This window comes from Suillus clintonianus (genome assembly GCF_016758775.1).
Source record: "Suillus clintonianus strain FC179 chromosome Unknown DEU56scaffold_16, whole genome shotgun sequence".
In the NCBI taxonomy this organism is placed as follows: domain Eukaryota; kingdom Fungi; phylum Basidiomycota; class Agaricomycetes; order Boletales; family Suillaceae; genus Suillus; species Suillus clintonianus.
Window position 1 is genome coordinate 255,173 of NW_024539240.1, and position 16,128 is coordinate 271,300.

At 52.0% G+C, this 16,128-nt stretch overlaps 5 protein-coding genes across 5 annotated transcripts; 4 read left to right on the top strand and 1 right to left on the bottom strand.

The window, feature by feature from the left end:
- Nucleotides 1-325: 325 nt before the first annotated feature.
- DEU56DRAFT_710860 (uncharacterized protein) lies at nucleotides 326-1,718 on the top strand (the record flags this gene model as incomplete). Its single annotated transcript, XM_041347491.1, has 3 exons — nucleotides 326-598; nucleotides 894-1,029; nucleotides 1,579-1,718. Coding segments are annotated over 3 exons (549 nt in total), but the record flags the coding sequence as incomplete, so codon positions are not given.
- A 1,226-nt stretch (nucleotides 1,719-2,944) lies between these two features.
- DEU56DRAFT_731723 (uncharacterized protein) lies at nucleotides 2,945-4,012 on the top strand (the record flags this gene model as incomplete). Its single annotated transcript, XM_041348229.1, has 2 exons — nucleotides 2,945-3,118; nucleotides 3,176-4,012. The coding sequence occupies 2 exons, from the start codon at nucleotides 2,945-2,947 to the stop codon at nucleotides 4,010-4,012; spliced, it is 1,011 nt and encodes a 336-aa protein (XP_041211355.1).
- A 1,086-nt stretch (nucleotides 4,013-5,098) lies between these two features.
- Nucleotides 5,099-5,906, bottom strand: DEU56DRAFT_169189 (uncharacterized protein). Its single transcript, XM_041344879.1, has 3 exons — nucleotides 5,856-5,906; nucleotides 5,741-5,805; nucleotides 5,099-5,674 (listed from the first exon to the last, which is right to left on the bottom strand). The coding sequence occupies exons 2-3, from the start codon at nucleotides 5,776-5,778 to the stop codon at nucleotides 5,302-5,304; spliced, it is 411 nt and encodes a 136-aa protein (XP_041211356.1). The 5' UTR covers nucleotides 5,779-5,805; nucleotides 5,856-5,906; the 3' UTR covers nucleotides 5,099-5,301.
- A 128-nt stretch (nucleotides 5,907-6,034) lies between these two features.
- Nucleotides 6,035-14,079, top strand: DEU56DRAFT_932106 (P-loop containing nucleoside triphosphate hydrolase protein; the record flags this gene model as incomplete). Its single annotated transcript, XM_041358725.1, has 11 exons — nucleotides 6,035-6,398; nucleotides 6,449-8,041; nucleotides 8,094-8,976; nucleotides 9,028-9,596; nucleotides 9,646-10,746; nucleotides 10,798-11,700; nucleotides 11,756-11,865; nucleotides 11,915-12,073; nucleotides 12,117-12,606; nucleotides 12,657-13,543; nucleotides 13,591-14,079. Exons 1-11 carry the CDS (start codon nucleotides 6,392-6,394, stop codon nucleotides 14,077-14,079), a joined length of 7,191 nt encoding a protein of 2,396 aa, XP_041211357.1. The 5' UTR covers nucleotides 6,035-6,391.
- Nucleotides 14,080-15,550: 1,471 nt separating this feature from the next.
- Nucleotides 15,551-16,128, top strand: DEU56DRAFT_909959 (uncharacterized protein; the record flags this gene model as incomplete). The annotated part of the gene is made up of 3 exons (XM_041357137.1): nucleotides 15,551-15,640; nucleotides 15,692-15,778; nucleotides 15,829-16,128. 3 exons carry the CDS (start codon nucleotides 15,551-15,553, stop codon nucleotides 16,126-16,128), a joined length of 477 nt encoding a protein of 158 aa, XP_041211358.1.

Here is a 16,128-nt window from a genome sequence, read left to right on the forward strand (position 1 = left end):
GCAACCCACCCACTCGTGGCCACACCCAGCACGGTGGAGAACATTCGCAATCTGTTCTCCGCCCGCAAGGAGGACACCAACACCCCTACCCTACCACCCTTACAACCCGGTTTCAAAGCAAGCACTCTTGAACTAGGTACGTGTAAATCTACTGGGCTGGAGGCCCCTCCTCTCGTTCGTGTGTCGGGCTGAAGGCCACAATCGTCGTCTGGGCTGAAGGCCCCCATCGTTGCTCGTGTCTGGGCTGAAGGCCCTCCCTCCTCGTCCTCGCTTGTGCTGCCTCGTCGTTCCGTTATGAGCACCCCGTGCTCACACCTTGTTGCCAGCGGTACCCACGAAAGTGGATGAGGCCTTTCGCCTCTACCGCTACGTGCCATACACTGCGCTCACGCGCGAAGCACGTAGCCGTGCCCTGACTGGCGAAGGATCTTTCGTGGTGAATGCCCAAGGTGGTCTAACGGCCAAGGGCCTGGATCGCAGTCTGGAACGTAGCATCACTGCGGTGCAGTGGACTGCAGCCTCCCAGGTAGCTGTAGAGCGAACCCGCCATTACCACGGCGAGGAACGAGCTGCTGCACTGGCATCCCACCACCAGGCTGTCACCAACATTGCTCACTGGCACACCTGGCAAGTTGCTGTCGACTACGACATTTACCAGCGAAACCTCGCAGCCGACAACCATAACCACAATCTCACAGGCGTGGACCACACTGCCCTGACCCTCGTCGTCGGCAAAGCTGTTTTGTCCGACCACCACCTACCTGCCCATGCGGGCACACACCAGCCCATATCAGCTTCAGGTCTTGGCTCGACACGCCGGGCTCCTGCTGACAATCAGGGCCCCGCGCGTAAGAAGCCACGCTCGTCCAATTGCTTTCGGTGTGGGGGAACAGGCCACATGCCTGGAGACTGCTCGGCAGAGTCCACCTCTGCCGGAAAGCCTGTTGCCCCACTTGCCACCAACGCCCGCAGTCGCCACGCCCTCACAAGCCCCTCCGGCAAGCCTTTCTGCTTCGCCTGGGCCAGAGAGTCCTCCTGCACCTTTGGCAGCGAGTGCACCCACTTCCATGGGTGCAGCATATGCAGGGACACCCGGCATGGTGCCGCTGACTGCAGATCTCACGCCTGAACGCGACCCACGCTCTGTTGTGACCCCCCTCGATGCTAACAAGGTGGAGAGCTTGCTTCGTAAATATAACCTAGAAAAAGACTGGAGCCATGTGTTGGCTGGCCTCCGTGAGGGCTTTGATGTTGGTATTCGTACTGCACCTATTGAAACATGTATCCTTCAGAACCATCGTTCGTCATTAATGAACCCTTCTGTGATCGACGACTACATCGTGTCCGAACAAGCCGCTGGTCGGTACTCCACAGGCTTCCTGCCCAAAGACCTCGAGACCTTGATAGGTCCATTTCGCACCTCGCCGCTGGGACTGGTTCCCAAACCTCACTCCACAAAACTCAGAATTGTGCAGGACATGTCCTTCCCGCGAAACGACCCTTCGTTAGCCTCCGTGAATGCTGGCATCGACTCAGACGAATTTCCCTGCGAGTGGGGGACATTCGACGACACGGCAGCACTCATCCTCTCCCTCCCCGCTGGTTGCGTAGCTGCAACGTTCGACATCTCCGCAGCCTACCGCATCACACCCGTTCGCCCGGTTCAACAGAATGCCCTCTGCATCTTTTGGCGAGGCCTGGTGTATGTAGACCGGGCAGTAATGTTTGGGCTGTCATCCAGTGCTGGGGTGTTCGGGTCCGTTGCAGACATGCTCGCGGCCCTCTACCGTGCTGCAGACTTTGGTCCACTGCGCAAGTGGGTAGACGACTTTTTCGTTATCCGCCTGCCAACCCACACTTGGTCCGAGGCCGACTTCATGCAGTTCACTGCCCAGCTTGGCGTGCCGTGGAGCATCGACAAGCTCCGCCCGTTTGCTACTACCCAGCGCTACATAGGTTTCGACTGGAATCTCGACTTGAAGACTGTTGCCTTGCCAACAGAGAAACTTCACAACACCATATCCCTCGTCGAGTCCTGGCTGGTCGCTGGTGCAAAATTCTCGAACTCAGATGCCAACAGCTTGCATGGCAAGCTAGTGCATGCATCCTGCATATTTCGCCTCATCCGTCCGTTCCTGCGTTCGATATCAACGTTCGCCAGCTCGTTCCTTTCGCCACGTGCACGGCTGCGACCTCCCGCAAAGCTGCTAGCGGATCTACCATGGATCCTCAGGCTGCTACGCTCTCTTCCCCCCTCCGTACCCCTGTGCGACCCCACGCCCATCGACCTTGGCTGGTGGGGCGACGCGAGCACGTCCTTTGGGGTTGGCCTCGTAATTGGCCACTATTGGGCAGCATGGCGATGGGCACCTGGATTTCGCGTGGGACCTGGGCTCCAGTTCGACATTGGCTGGGCAGAAGCTGTGGCTGTCGAGCTGGGCCTACGTGTTGCGTCCCACCTGGGCCTACTCCATGGCCCTGCAAATCGTGTCTTCCTTGTAAGGTCCGACAACACCGGGGTTGTGGCAGTGACACGAAAGGGACGTTCACGCAGTACTGCAACCAACACTGTCCTCAAGCACGTGTATACACTGCAGGCCTCGCTGGGTGTTCGCCTGCACACCACATACGTCGCCTCGGAAGCCAACATCGCCGACGCTCTATCTCGTGGCGACATTTCCATGTTCCTGTCCAACTTCCCGTCTGTCACCACAAAGACCTCGTGTCCTCTGCCAGAGCACCTCATTGGCTCCTTAATCCCATTGTGATGATGATGCGCCCCCCCGTTACACCCTGGCCCGTTGACACACGAGGCCACCTCGCACTACACCCATCTCCCTTACGGCCGCCTTGTGAGGCTGCCGAACGTATCTTTCGCTGGCGAGGGGTGAATACTCCCCCCCTGGGGACACTAGATAACCCCATCCTGCGTTACCTCGCCAGCATGGCTGTACGAGCCTCCCTGCGGGACACCTCTGGATATGGATCTGGACTTCGCAAGTTCCACCTTTTCTGCGACATATTCTCCGTGCCTGAAAATATTCGCCTGCCTGCTCCCTTCGCTGTGCTACACTCATTTGCACTGTGGGCAGCCACAGACCCCACACAGGACGACCCTGTGCTTGGAGCTGCACCTCAGCCCTTTGAACCAGTCTCTGTGACTGTCGTGCGTAAGTACCTCGCAGCCGTACGGGCATGGCACATTGCGCAAGGTTGGCCCCCACCCTTATCACTCGACGACCACCAACGCATCAATTGGTCTTTACGTGGTCTGGAAAACATTTACACCAGCCGTCGCAAACCCATTCGACCTCCCGTCACACTCATTATGCTCTCGACGCTCAAAGGCTGCCTCCAACTCAATGACCCCTTCGATGCTTGTGTCTGGGCAATGGCGAGCTGTGCCTTCTTCGGCATGATGCATTTTGGTGAGATATCTGTCAATTCACGCTCAGACTTCTCCCCCGCACGCCACATCACACGACACGGCGCCTTCTTTGGCACAGACTTGCTTGGTCAGTCCTACGCTCGTCTCGATTTACCCTCAGCGAAAACGGCCAAACCTGGGGAAACCCAGTCTGTGTTCCTCACAGAGCAGGGTGATCTCTGCCCGCTGGCAGCCCTACGCAACCTCGCACGTGTCGTTCCCGCCCTCGCCACTGACCCATTATTCTGTTGGCGAGATTCTCGCGGCGACACGCGCCCCATGGTACGCAAACGGGCAGTTGAGCGTGTCAATGGAATCCTACTTGCCCATGGCTGGGGCACTACATTCGGCCACTCCTTCCGCATTGGAGGTGCCTCGTTCTACCTGGCACAGAAGGTAGACCCTGAAATTGTTCGACTGGCTGGACGATGGCGCTCGCTGGCTTACGAAACTTACATCCGTTCGTTTGAACAGGTGGCCTCACGCCATCTCGCCGGCCTCGCTAGTCAGCTACACAGTTCTGCAGCACTTGGGTTGGGCACGCTGGCCACTTCGTCAGCCGCGGAGAGTCCTGCATGTGGGTAAGCGGCTTCCGCACTCGTGTCCCTCCCAGACTAACACTCTGGGCTCAACCCAACCACTACAGTCGCACCACATGTTAATCAAACGCCAGACGAAGCTGGATGTCTCAGTGCCGGTTCTCGTAGCCTGCGGAAAGGACCGGCACCTAACGTCCAGCTGAGCGTGTGCACAGCCACACCAACTTTCTTCTCTCGACGTCCAACACGCCGACAAGACCAACGTGCCTACTGTGGTCAACGAGCCTTAACTTATAGCTTCCTAATCGTACTTTATTTCTCCCTCCCACCCTCCCGTATTTGTTTTTCGCAATAGTTTCTGTCTTAGCGTGCTCGTTTTTCGGATTACTATGTCCAAGTCCATTCTGTGTGTTACGTTTTGTAGGCCAGTAATTACTCGTGGTGCGATAAATCCACTGTGTGCGAGCCCGCCCTCCCAGCGGCTTCCGCACTCGTGTCCCTCCCAGACTAACACTCTGGGCTCAACCCAACCACTACAGTCGCACCACATGTTAATCAAACGCCAGACGAAGCTGGACTCCTATAACATTCCAACTCAGGTGAGCCCCGATATACTCTTGAGAGTGCAAGTGAGGGCAGTACACTGTTGATCAAGGTCGTCAATTATATCCGCAAGAAATTGTAGTTAATAATGTCACGACCGTGCTGCAATCGAGCACCATGGCTGATCTGAGTGAGCATTTCAAGTCATCAAGATCTAAAGTGGGGTAATTACTCTTGATTTTATCGCCGCGCAGTTCACTTGGCGGTATGTTCAACTGAATTGAGTCGTACGCCACGAGAGTTTCGCGGCGCCAGGTGACACACACAGCATTCCGGCTCTGCAGATAGTAATAGCCCGAGGCCCCTCTGCTCTAGCATAAGGCCCCTCTGTTCTCTGCTGGGGTATAAAAGGACCACAAATCTTCACCAACCCCATCTCAAATCACCATGTACTCTAAATTCGCCACTCTCGCACTCATCTTCGCTGCCACTTTGGCTCCCGCGGGCGCAGTCGATTTCGCCAGGGACAATGATCAGGTATGTCGTCGCTTTCCTTGACTCGTCCTAGACCTGACCTCCTTGAAAATAGCATCACACGCAGTCTTATACATGCACGACAACCACATGGGTCGATGGTAAATCACAGTTGAACTATGTATCCTGCCCCACGCCAACGTGGACGACTCAACCGTCTCAGCATCATCAGGCTAGACAGGCTCCCACTGGCACTCCTACTCAAGTCTCGTGCGACGGTTACCAGCCCTGGCAGTCCAATCTCGCAGTGAGTGTTACTCATCTCATGATCTTCCTCTGCTCATATTTCCGGCACAGTACAGCGCCGGCGCCACGCCTGTGATTTACAACAACCAGCTGTGGACCGCTAAGTCGTGGAGCAACAACAAAACTCCCGAAACTGCCGCCTCCGAGTGGACTCCGAACGGATATTGCAAGACACCGTATAGTAACTATGTCTATTGCAACTACATTCCCACTTGGTACCAGGGCACTGCATACAATGCGGGCGCCAAGGTGACTTACAAAAATTATCTCTACATCGCTGTGCAGTACACGACGAGTAACACCCCTGGCGACACCTCCGGAACCTGGAAAGAATTGGGTGCTTGCTATGGCTACTAGTAAAAGCTTGACCCATCTTGCTCGTAATCTGTGGAGATTTAATCAAGGACTGTTTCACTTGGAAGTACCTTATTATGGACGTTGACTAGCTTACTTGTATTGGTATCCATTCGATGTACTTCTATCCTTCATCTATTTCGTGTGGTTTCTCATGTTTACCTATTTCTCCTAGTATCATTTGCAAATAATGAACTTTTGGAAAGCTGTACAAACATGTGAACAATGCGCCAAACGAGTTTGCCTTTTCCCAACGTTCCTTGGTCGTACACGACTAATTGTAACGGACGGGAAATTTAGGAATAAATCGGGACAAGTCTTGCCAGTGGACAAGTCACATGATCTCTGCTTCGAAACGTGCACATTGCAATTTGCAACCACATCCGCTGTCGCTGAAAGCATTCAATATCCAATATTCAACGTTCAACAACGAGGTCGACTTGGAGTTATTCAATCCACAGTACACACCGGAATCCCCGATGTTCGGGGACTATTATGGCTTTCAATGCAGATGCACCTTGGAGTCTGGACTCGGCCCTAGAGGGAATTAATGACTCGGACTACTAATGATTCGTCTATCATATCATGATGACGGTGGTGGGGCAGTGGCAGGCATTGAGGTCTGAGGATCATCAAGTGGTAAAATACCGCGATCTAGGGAATTGATGAAGTTAGACCTTGTGCTAACGACAGGCACGGGTGAAGGCTCCACATCATCGACCTTCTCAGTGAGCGCTTTTTGCCTCACATGTTAGGTATGTTATCATGAAGATCCCCCTACAAATACTAACTGGTGGTTGTGCAGATCCTGCGTGTTGTTCTTCGATCACACGTGCCCTTCTAACCCTCAAAGTTTACAAAAAAGGGCTTCTGTTATCATCCAATCTCGAACGTACGGGTTTCTCCCCATTACCACCATCACCGAAGAACACCCAGAAAATGTCTGACCGACGCGCTGCCTTGCTTAACAAACGGTTCTATGATGTTCTCAAGGGCAAAGTCCCTATCGAACCACGAAACTGTCATTTGTTTCTCGATTCTATATGTTGCCAACCAGACGTTGCGGTGTGCGTTAATAAAATAGTGGGAGAATCAAAAGGACCCTCTATTGTGCAGGAGGCAATGCGACTGGACCTGTCAACGGAGTTTATGAATGGTATTGGTGCTAATGTTCTTATATATCTCCTCCAGGCCACAAGCATCAGCAGCAACGTGCTGGATCACCTGTTCGTCCAAATTGTCGAACCAGATTTTTTCTGGTCGGCATTTGGTCACGCTTTTGCTCATGGAGAGCTACTCGAAAAAGCTCAACTTGCCTTCGCCAGCCTCCTCCTCCGGTTGTTGAACCTCTCGAACCACGACACAACGCCCTATCTTGAACTGGCTGGCAGGCCAAATGTGCTCCCCAAACTCACCAGCTCTGCCAGCTTGGAAGTTCGGCTTATCGGAGAGAAGATTAAACATATTCTTTCGACGTATGGCTCCTCGGCCCCTCCCCCGGCTGCCAATGGCCCAGGCGGACGACATGACAACGATCTTGTCAATTTTCGCGACATCGCTATCCTTCCTACAGCCGACGAAATTGGATCCAAACAACTACCATTCTTGCGCCGTAGCTCGGAGTTGGAGGATGAATCCGGAGAAAGCACTCGTACCGCGGATTACCTCGACAATACATTTCGACTTCTTCGTGAAGACATGATAGCAGAGATGAGAGAGGAACTCCAGGCGCTGGAAGGAAAGAACGTCAAGCGCCACCGCGCCAACCTGATAGACGGCGTTATACCCAAAGGCGTCTACCATGGCACTGATGATCGTAGGATGCTGTGGGGAATAACATTGGAGTGTGTCGACGACCTGCCATCTCTGAAGCGCATTCCCGCGAAGGACAGGAAAGCGTATCTCACAGATGATCATACTGGCTCCAAGATCCTTCGTCACCAATCACTAGTTTGCGTGGTGGTTGATAAGGAAGTAGTCGGCTTTGGCACTGTGAACCGAGTGGAAGATCTCTTGGCCCGCAGCCCCCCTATTGTCGTTATTCAACTAGACGGGCGGGCGAGTACAAGCAGAACCATCCTCCGGCTCCGCAATGCCAAAGACGCGAAGCTCCTACAGATTGACACTGCTCTCTTTGCTTTCGAGCCAGTGCTCAAGGCATTGCAGAAGACTCAGCACATCCCAGTATCCGATGAGTTGCTGTTCTGGAAGAGTGGTGTTACTGTGCAGAGTCCCCCACGGATGGCTGGCGCCATTATCACGGCCATCGAAACCAACCGTTCTGGAAACTTGCAACTCTTGCTTCAGACTCCCGACCCCATATATTTGGATCGCTCACAAGCTTTGTCGATTCTTTCTGGCCTGACACAGAGGGTGTCTTTGATACAGGGTCCTCCAGGTATGTTCTCTTACATTGTGGATGCTAAGTAAATGCTTATGTGACGGGTCAGGGACCGGAAAGTCGTTTGTGGGCGCCCTCTTAGCCAAAGCTTTACACGACTTCACTGATCAGACGATTCTCGTTGTCTGCTATACCAACCATGCTTTAGACCAGTTTCTCGACGATCTTCTCAAAATCGGCATTCCTGACGACCACATGGTTCGACTCGGAGGAAGAGCCAAACCGCAACTGGCACATCTCAACCTCTTCAGTCCTGGCCAGAGAACGACCCAGCCCCCGCGGACTAAGGCGGATTGGACCATGATTGATGAATTCAAGACCAGATCTAATTTTCTCAGCAGCCGCCTTGACAACTCTGTTGCGGAGTTCATGGCAAACAGGATTCGTTATGAGGATATCTTAACGCATATCGAGTTCGAGGACGAGGCTTATTTTGAAGCTTTTCGCGTCCCCAAGTCAGATGACGGCATGGCTGTTGTAGGCCGGAAAGGTCGGGAGATTGACCCAACGTATCTCATCGCGTTATGGGAAAGAGGCCGTGATGCAGGCATATTCAAACACGCAGCTCACCTGCGGACGGGAGAATCGGCTCGCATTTGGGCCACCCCCTTGCCCGTCCGTCAAAACTTGTTGGCGAAATGGACGCACGACCTTCAGAAGCAGATGGTAGATGACATTGGCGCTGTTGGCCGAGACTACAACAATTGTCAAATAGATTTGACTAGAAAGTACAACGAGTCATTGGTCGCGACGCTCAAGGCAAAACGGATCATCGCGTGCACAACAACAGGAGCCGCAAAATTTACTGAAGACCTTCGAACTGCCGCTCCCGACGTTGTTCTTGTGGAGGAGGCTGGAGAGATTTTAGAGAGCCATATTCTGACCGCTCTTGGCGAAAACACAAATCAACTGATCCTTATTGGAGACCACAAGTATGTTCTTGATCACTGCCCCCAGTGCCTTATCCTGAGTTATTCATTCAGGCAGTTGAGACCAAAAGTCAACAGCTATGCCCTCCAGGTCGAGAGCGACCAAGGATACGACTTGAACAGGTCGCTCTTCGAGCGCCTTGTTCTGAAAGGATTCCCTCACGCTACTCTCACCGAGCAACATCGTATGCGGCCTGAAATCTCCGCACTTGTTCGCGAACTCACATACCCCGAACTTACCGATGCTGCCGGCACTCGCGGGAGAGATGATATTCGTGGAATCCAAGACAACATCATTTTCGTCAACCATGCTCACCCTGAGGACAATGAGGGCAGAGTCAGCGATCGCAGCGATCTTGGTTCTGCGACTTCAAAACAGAACTCTTACGAAGCCGGCATGGTTCTGAAGATCGTCCGGTACCTCGCTCAGCAAGGTTATGGGACAGATAATATCGTTGTCATAACGCCTTATCTTGGGCAGCTATCCAAACTTCGGGAGGCTCTCAAGGCAGACAATGACCCGGTATTAAACGACCTCGACTCTTATGACTTGGTCCGTGCGGGGCTTCTCTCTCCCGACGCTGCAAAGGCATCCAAAAGGAAGATAAGACTTGCTACCATAGGTATGAACCCCACCAATACGAATGCATGATGGTCGACTGACTGGAGCAGACAATTATCAGGGAGAGGAAAGTGATATCGTGGTCGCTAGCTTAACACGATCGAATCCTGATGGCGCCATCGGCTTCATGAAGTCCCCTGAACGTTTAAACGTTCTCTTGTCTCGGGCCCGTGATGGTCTTATTCTCATCGGCAATATGGTCACGTTCGAGAACAAGTCCCCCCTTTGGAGTCGTCTATTTGATCTTCTCAGACAGGCGTCACACATCTATGAAGGGTTTCCCGTCAAATGCGAGCGCCATCCTGCACGGAAAGCCATTCTGCGAGATGCCAACGATTTCGATGAGCGATGTCCAGATGGAGGTTGTGCGGAGCCTTGGCGAGTGCCTTTTCAACAATGTTCGGCGCATCTCGCTGACCTAGCTTCTTTTAGTGGTACGATGCTTAATTGCAACGTGCATCCTTGTCCTTCGAAGTGTCATCAGCTTTTTGATCACTCCAAAGTACTTTGTCAACAATCGTTATTTGGAAAATGTGCGGCGGGCGTCCACAAAGTTTCCTGGAAGTGTCATCAAGGGCCTCGCACAAAATGCACTCCATGCGAGAAGGATACAGAGCGCGCTGAAAAGCAATTACTACGCGACGCAGAACTCCAGGAAAAACGTGATGCTGAGCAAGCTGCTCATGATATGCGAATGGCTGAAATGGATGCAAGACTTAAAGCCGAGGTCGAAGTTATTGCAGATGCCAATATTGCGAAGCAGAGAGAGGCTATGCTTAAGCAGAGGGAACGAGAGATCGAAGAAGCAAAAGTTCGCGCGCAGAAAACCACAGGTTCTTCAAAAGACGGTAGTGCAAATGCATCCAAGCCAACATCCTCTCCCTCGCAGGAATCCTCCCAACCTTCGTCTGCTCCATCGCAACTTCCCAGTGCCCAATCAAGCTCTGCCGCTCGTGATGACTGGGAGTCGCAGAAGAGGCTCTTGGGCGAGCAGAACGATGCGATTGATAGCATTATGGCGATGACTGGACTGGAAGGAGTGAAGTCGCAAGTTCTACAAACCAAGGAGAAGTTAGACTTGATGAAACGCCAGGGAGTCCCTGCGAACAAGGAGCGTCTGAATCTTGCGCTCTTGGGAAATCCAGGGACAGGTAGGAGATCTTTTTTGGGTAATCTGTGCACTAATTTTAACTTTTCCACAGGGAAGACGACGGTCGCAAGGCTATATGCCCAGTTTCTCGAATCGATACAAGTACTTCCAGGAAATGCATTCAAGGAAACCACAGGAGCGAGCCTGGCACATGATGGCGTCGGAGGTGCAAAGAAGCTCATCGAAGATGTTATGAAAGTCGGCGGTGGTGCCATATTCATCGACGAGGCCTATCAGCTAGTTAGCGCACAGGGTGGGTCCGGTACCGATGTTCTCGACTTCCTGCTCGCGGAGATGGAGAACCGTGTTGGAAGCCTGGTTTTCATCCTTGCCGGGTACAGCCGTCAGATGGAGAAATTCTTCAATCATAATCAAGGTCTTCCAAGTCGTGTCCCTCATAGATTCACCTTCGAGGACTACACTGACGAAGAACTCCTTGATATGCTCGCTGATCTGGTGGAGAAACAGTTTGGAGGTCAGATGAAGGTCGAAGAGGGCATCCGTGGTCTTTATGGTCGAATCGCAGTCCGACGCCTGGGCCGTGGCCGCGGCCGCGAAGGGTTTGGCAATGCTCGTGCACTGCAAAATATGTTTGCGCAGATACGTCAGCGACAGGCTGCGAGAGTAGGAAAAGAGCGCAAGAACGGGTCATTACCAGACGATTTCCTGCTCGTGAAGGAAGATCTTATTGGTCCCAATCCAGACTCCGTTCTTCCGAACTGCCCTTCATGGACAAAGTTGCAAAAGCTCACTGGTCTTGAATCCGTGAAGCAATCTGTCAGCAACCTCTTCAACCTCATTCGGGCGAACTATCATCGCGAATTGGCAGAAAAGCAGCCTCTCGATATGGGCCTTAACCGGGTCTTCCTGGGCTCTCCAGGCACTGGCAAGACTACTGTCGCCAAACTCTATGGTCAAGCACTGGCGGACCTAGGGCTTCTCAGTAACGGTGAAGGTTCGACGTTCTGCTGATAAATGTTTCAGAATCATCACCTGATTGCCGTCTTTAGTTGTGGTGAAGAATCCTTCAGATTTTGTCGGGCAACACCTCGGGCAGTCTGAACAGAACACTAAGGCCATCTTGGAGAGCACTATCGGAAAGGTCCTGGTCATTGACGAGGTAGGTATATATGTCCGCCTCCACCTCGCGGTTCTCACTGTCTCGTTAGGCCTACATGCTGCACAGTAAGAATGGCGGTGCCCAGGACCCTTATAAGACCGGCGTCATTGACACCATGGTTGCGGAGATACAGAACGTACCAGGGGATGATCGTTGTGTCTTGTTATTGGGGTACAAGGAGCAGATGGAAGACATGTTCAAGGCAGGTGTACGACTTCATAATCAACAGGTGGCTCTGACACTTGGATCAGGATGTCAATCCTGGCTTTGCTCGGCGTTTTGCGATTGAGGACGCGTTCATGTTTGAAGACTTCACTGAGCCTCAGCTACAGGAAATATTTGAACGCAAGCTAAAGGATCAAGACCTCAGTGCAACAGCGAAAGCTGAGCAAGTAGCGCTTGGTCTTTTGAGCCGAAGAAAGAACCGTCCGAACTTTGGGAATGGAGGCGAAGTGGAAAACATGCTAACTTTTGCAAAAGATCGATATCTAAAGCGACAGGCATCGCAACCTTCCCAATTGTCTCAGGACATCGTTTTCGAACCAGAAGACTTTGATCCTGATTGGAACCGTGATCAGCACGCCGCAGCGAACTTGTCTCAGTTGTTCGAAGATATGGTTGGGTGCGAAGCTGTTATTCAGAAGCTGGGAGATTACCAGAACATGGCCCAAGGGATGAAAGCTTCAGGACTGGACATGCGCAAGCAAATACCTACCAACTTCATCTTCAAGGGACCACCCGGTAATCAAATCATGATCGAAGTTGTTCATGTGTTGATGCATTCTATTCAGGAACCGGAAAGACGACCATCGCAAGGAAATTTGGTCAAGTCTATTATGATATGGGCTTCCTCGCATCGACTGAACTGGTAGAATGTTCGGCGTCGGATCTCGTTGGGGAGTACGTTGGCCAAACAGGTCCCAAGACGAAGAAACTTTTTGAGAAGGCCATCGGCAAAGTCCTTTTTGTGGATGAAGCCTATCGACTTAGCCAAGGTCTTTTTGCGCAGGAAGCCATTGATGAAGTCGTCGGGCTGATGACCAACGAGAAGTTCATGGGTAAGATGGTCATCATCCTTGCAGGATATGAGAAGGAGATGAATCAGCTTTTGGGTGCGAACCCCGGGCTTTCCAGTCGGTTTTCCGAGGATTTCATTCTACCTAATATGTCGTCACCCCGATGCATCGAGCTGCTTGACAAGGAGCTGCGCGGGTCAAAGGTTGTCGTCCCAGGGCTCTCTGATCCATCGTCATCACTGTACGAAGAGATGCTAAGCATCATCGCAGATATGGCGAGCCTCGAAAACTGGGGTAATGCACGCGACGTAAAATCTATTGCGAAAAAGGTGGCTCGACCTGCGTTCATCTCGGCTGGGAAAACTCCAGGGAGTTCACTGGTCGTTACAGCAGAGGAGGCACTCAGTATTATGAGAGGTCAACTCTCCGAGCAGCGAGAACGTCTCAACTTGCCAAATAAAACGGTGTCATCAGCCCCCGGTGTCCCACAAATGGCTACGTCAAGGAACATTGCTCCTCCTCCTCCCTCAACCTCTCAGAGCATGTCCACTACAGCTCCTCCAAAGCCCTCCGCTTCCAAACCCTCTCGTGAACGAGCACAGAAACAACCCGAACCTACCTCCAGCGGGGGATCCCCGCCAAATATCACGACTTTGTCTCAGGTTAGTGCCATGTCCCTCATAAGACAGCGAAGAGATTACTCAAACAGAGTTCATCGCTTTCCCAGGCAAATGACCAGGTGCAACGGGATCCTGGTGTAGATGATGCCACTTGGATGCAGCTGCAGGCGGACAAAGCAGCAGCGGAAGCAGCCGAAAAGGATGCCGCTGAAGAGTTGCGAAAGCGTGAGATTGCACAGAAGAATGCCCTGAACAAACTGCGAGCTGCGGAAGCTACTGCTCGGAAACTCGCGCAGAAAGTAGCGAAGGACAATGCCGCCAAGGAAGAGCTCATGCGCCAGCGAGAGGCCGCTCGCATCCGAGGGCTACAGGCTAAAGCCGCTCAAGAGAAAGCCTTAGCCGCGCTGAAGGAGAAGCAGCAAGAGGAAGAGAGGAGGAAGCGCGAAGCGGTTCAAGTACAGCAGAAGTTGCGGCAAATGGGGGTGTGTGGAGCGGGCTATGGCTGGGTCAAGCAGTCGGAAGGTTATCGGTGCGCTGGTGGTGTCTGTTTCATTTCAAATGCCGAGCTGGGTATCTAGGACCGATGTCTACCGTTGCCCAGATGTATCAGGTTGCTTTTTGAATTTTGAATTTTCTTCTTCTTGCTGTTCTTCGATCACACGTGCCCGAGGCTCCATTAACGATTATCAGCGGTGAATGGAATACTAGAACATTCAAGAAGTAAGTGAAAGAAGTGCACCACTGAAAATATATATCCAGTATCTCTTATCGCCAACATGAAAAGCTTATGAGCTCGAAGAAGCGACCCAACTTTCCACTGCTGATTCAAACGTAGTTGACCTTACCTTCAAAAACCATGGCACGAGCACATGAACAGGAACGAGAAGTTTCTGTTGAATTTGGAATCACCATCCAGTGCCTTCGACGGAATCTGGAGCAGTGAGAGATATGGAAAGAAACTGCAGCTGCAAGTTCAAAAATACAATGGGAGCTTTGATGGAAGAGACATGTTTGTCTTTTCTCTGCCCGCCGCAACCACAAGCCTTGAGCATGTCGAGAGCACGTCGATGTCACGAAGCGGGGACATGCTTAGTAGGCAACAGCTTCAAAACTTGGAGGTCATTAATGGTGTCGGTGAGCATATACTTGCCCAAACGCGTGGAATGTACTAGTATGTACGGATATCGGTTCCTTCCTTCATACTGAATGAAAAAAAAAAAAAAAATTATTGTACATGTCCGTTATTTCTTGAACTGGGGCAAATTTCAGTGAGACGCGTCCAGGAGCTCTTGAGTCCCTCAAAACCGGACCATCATGTGATCACTGTTTGCACATCTTTGGTACTAGTTATGGACTCCTTCCTTCGAACTCTCGTGAGACCAGTGCAGTACCGCCTTTTTATGAACGTTGAGCTCCTGACTATTCTCCTGGCCTAATATTCAGGTATCATGATATTCACGTGGTGTTTGGGCCACCATGGGCAGTGTATCCACTTCACTGTGCACGCCAATCAAGATGTATTGAATCTGCCAAGATTCTTGGTCGATGCTTGGCTATTTCCTGGGGTTTGATTTAGAGCTATGAATTGTTCCATGATACTAAATAGCAACATCAAGTCCACCTGTTCTCTGAGGACGGCCGAGGCTCCATATTGATCCGCTCTCTCTAGGACACTGTTATTCCCCAAGCGGTTACTGGCATGTCTGGGGCAGCCGGATCGATCTGGGACTGCCTCGTACTCACCCGCTGGACTCATCCCGGTTCTCTGACTGCATGCTCCTGTATTCACACAGCATTCCTGGGTGAAACTCGAGAGCCGCAACACACTGCTGCGGCACTCGTAGATCTGAGCCTGGCTGATATGATCTGAGTGCCCTCCAAGATCATTGCAGCGCATTCTCAATTCATTCGAGTGTCTCCGTACGCTTAGCATGACACAGCATTCAGGCTCTTGGGTAAGGCCCCTCTGTTCTTTACTGGCGTATAAAGAGATCACATTTTCTGCTCACTTTCCTCATCAACTTTTGACCAACCTCGTCTCAACACATCATGTACTCGAAACTCATTACTATCGCACTCGTCTTCGCTGCCACCTTTGCACCCACGGGGGCAGCCACTATCCCTAGGGACAACGATGAGGTATGTCGCCGCTTTCCTTTGACTTTGTCGTGTGCGCCAATATCATTTCAGCATATTGTCGCTCGGTGGGAAGTTCCCCCTGCCAACCCCAATCAAGTTTCGTGCAACGGCTATCAGCCTTGGCAGCACGATCTCGCAGTAAGCGTCATTCATTTCACGAACTTCCCTCTCTCACATCTCCGCCACAGTACGACGGTGGCTCCTCAGTGATTCATAACAGCCAACTATGGACCGCTAAAGAGTGGAGTTACAACAACGGCCCCGGCACTCCTGCCAACCAGTGGTATCAGAAGGGGTGTTGCCTCGAACCAATCTATAATAAAGCCTATTGCGATTACACTTCCCCTTGGAGCAAGACCACTGCTTACAGTCAGGGCTCTCAGGTGACTGACAATAAACATCTGTGGATGTCTGTGCAGTGGACGCAGAGTAATAAGCCAGGAGACACTTCCGGTACTTGGAGAGATTTGGGTGTTTGCCGTGAATAA

Coding starts and splice junctions, on each gene's coding strand:
- DEU56DRAFT_169189 (XM_041344879.1), bottom strand. CDS start 5,778: ATGAAGGATAGAAGTACATCGAATGGATACCAATACAA. Junction 5,675..5,740: donor TCGAATGGATACCAATACAA/GTAAGCTAGTCA, acceptor AAATCTCCACAG/ATTACGAGCAAGATGGGTCA.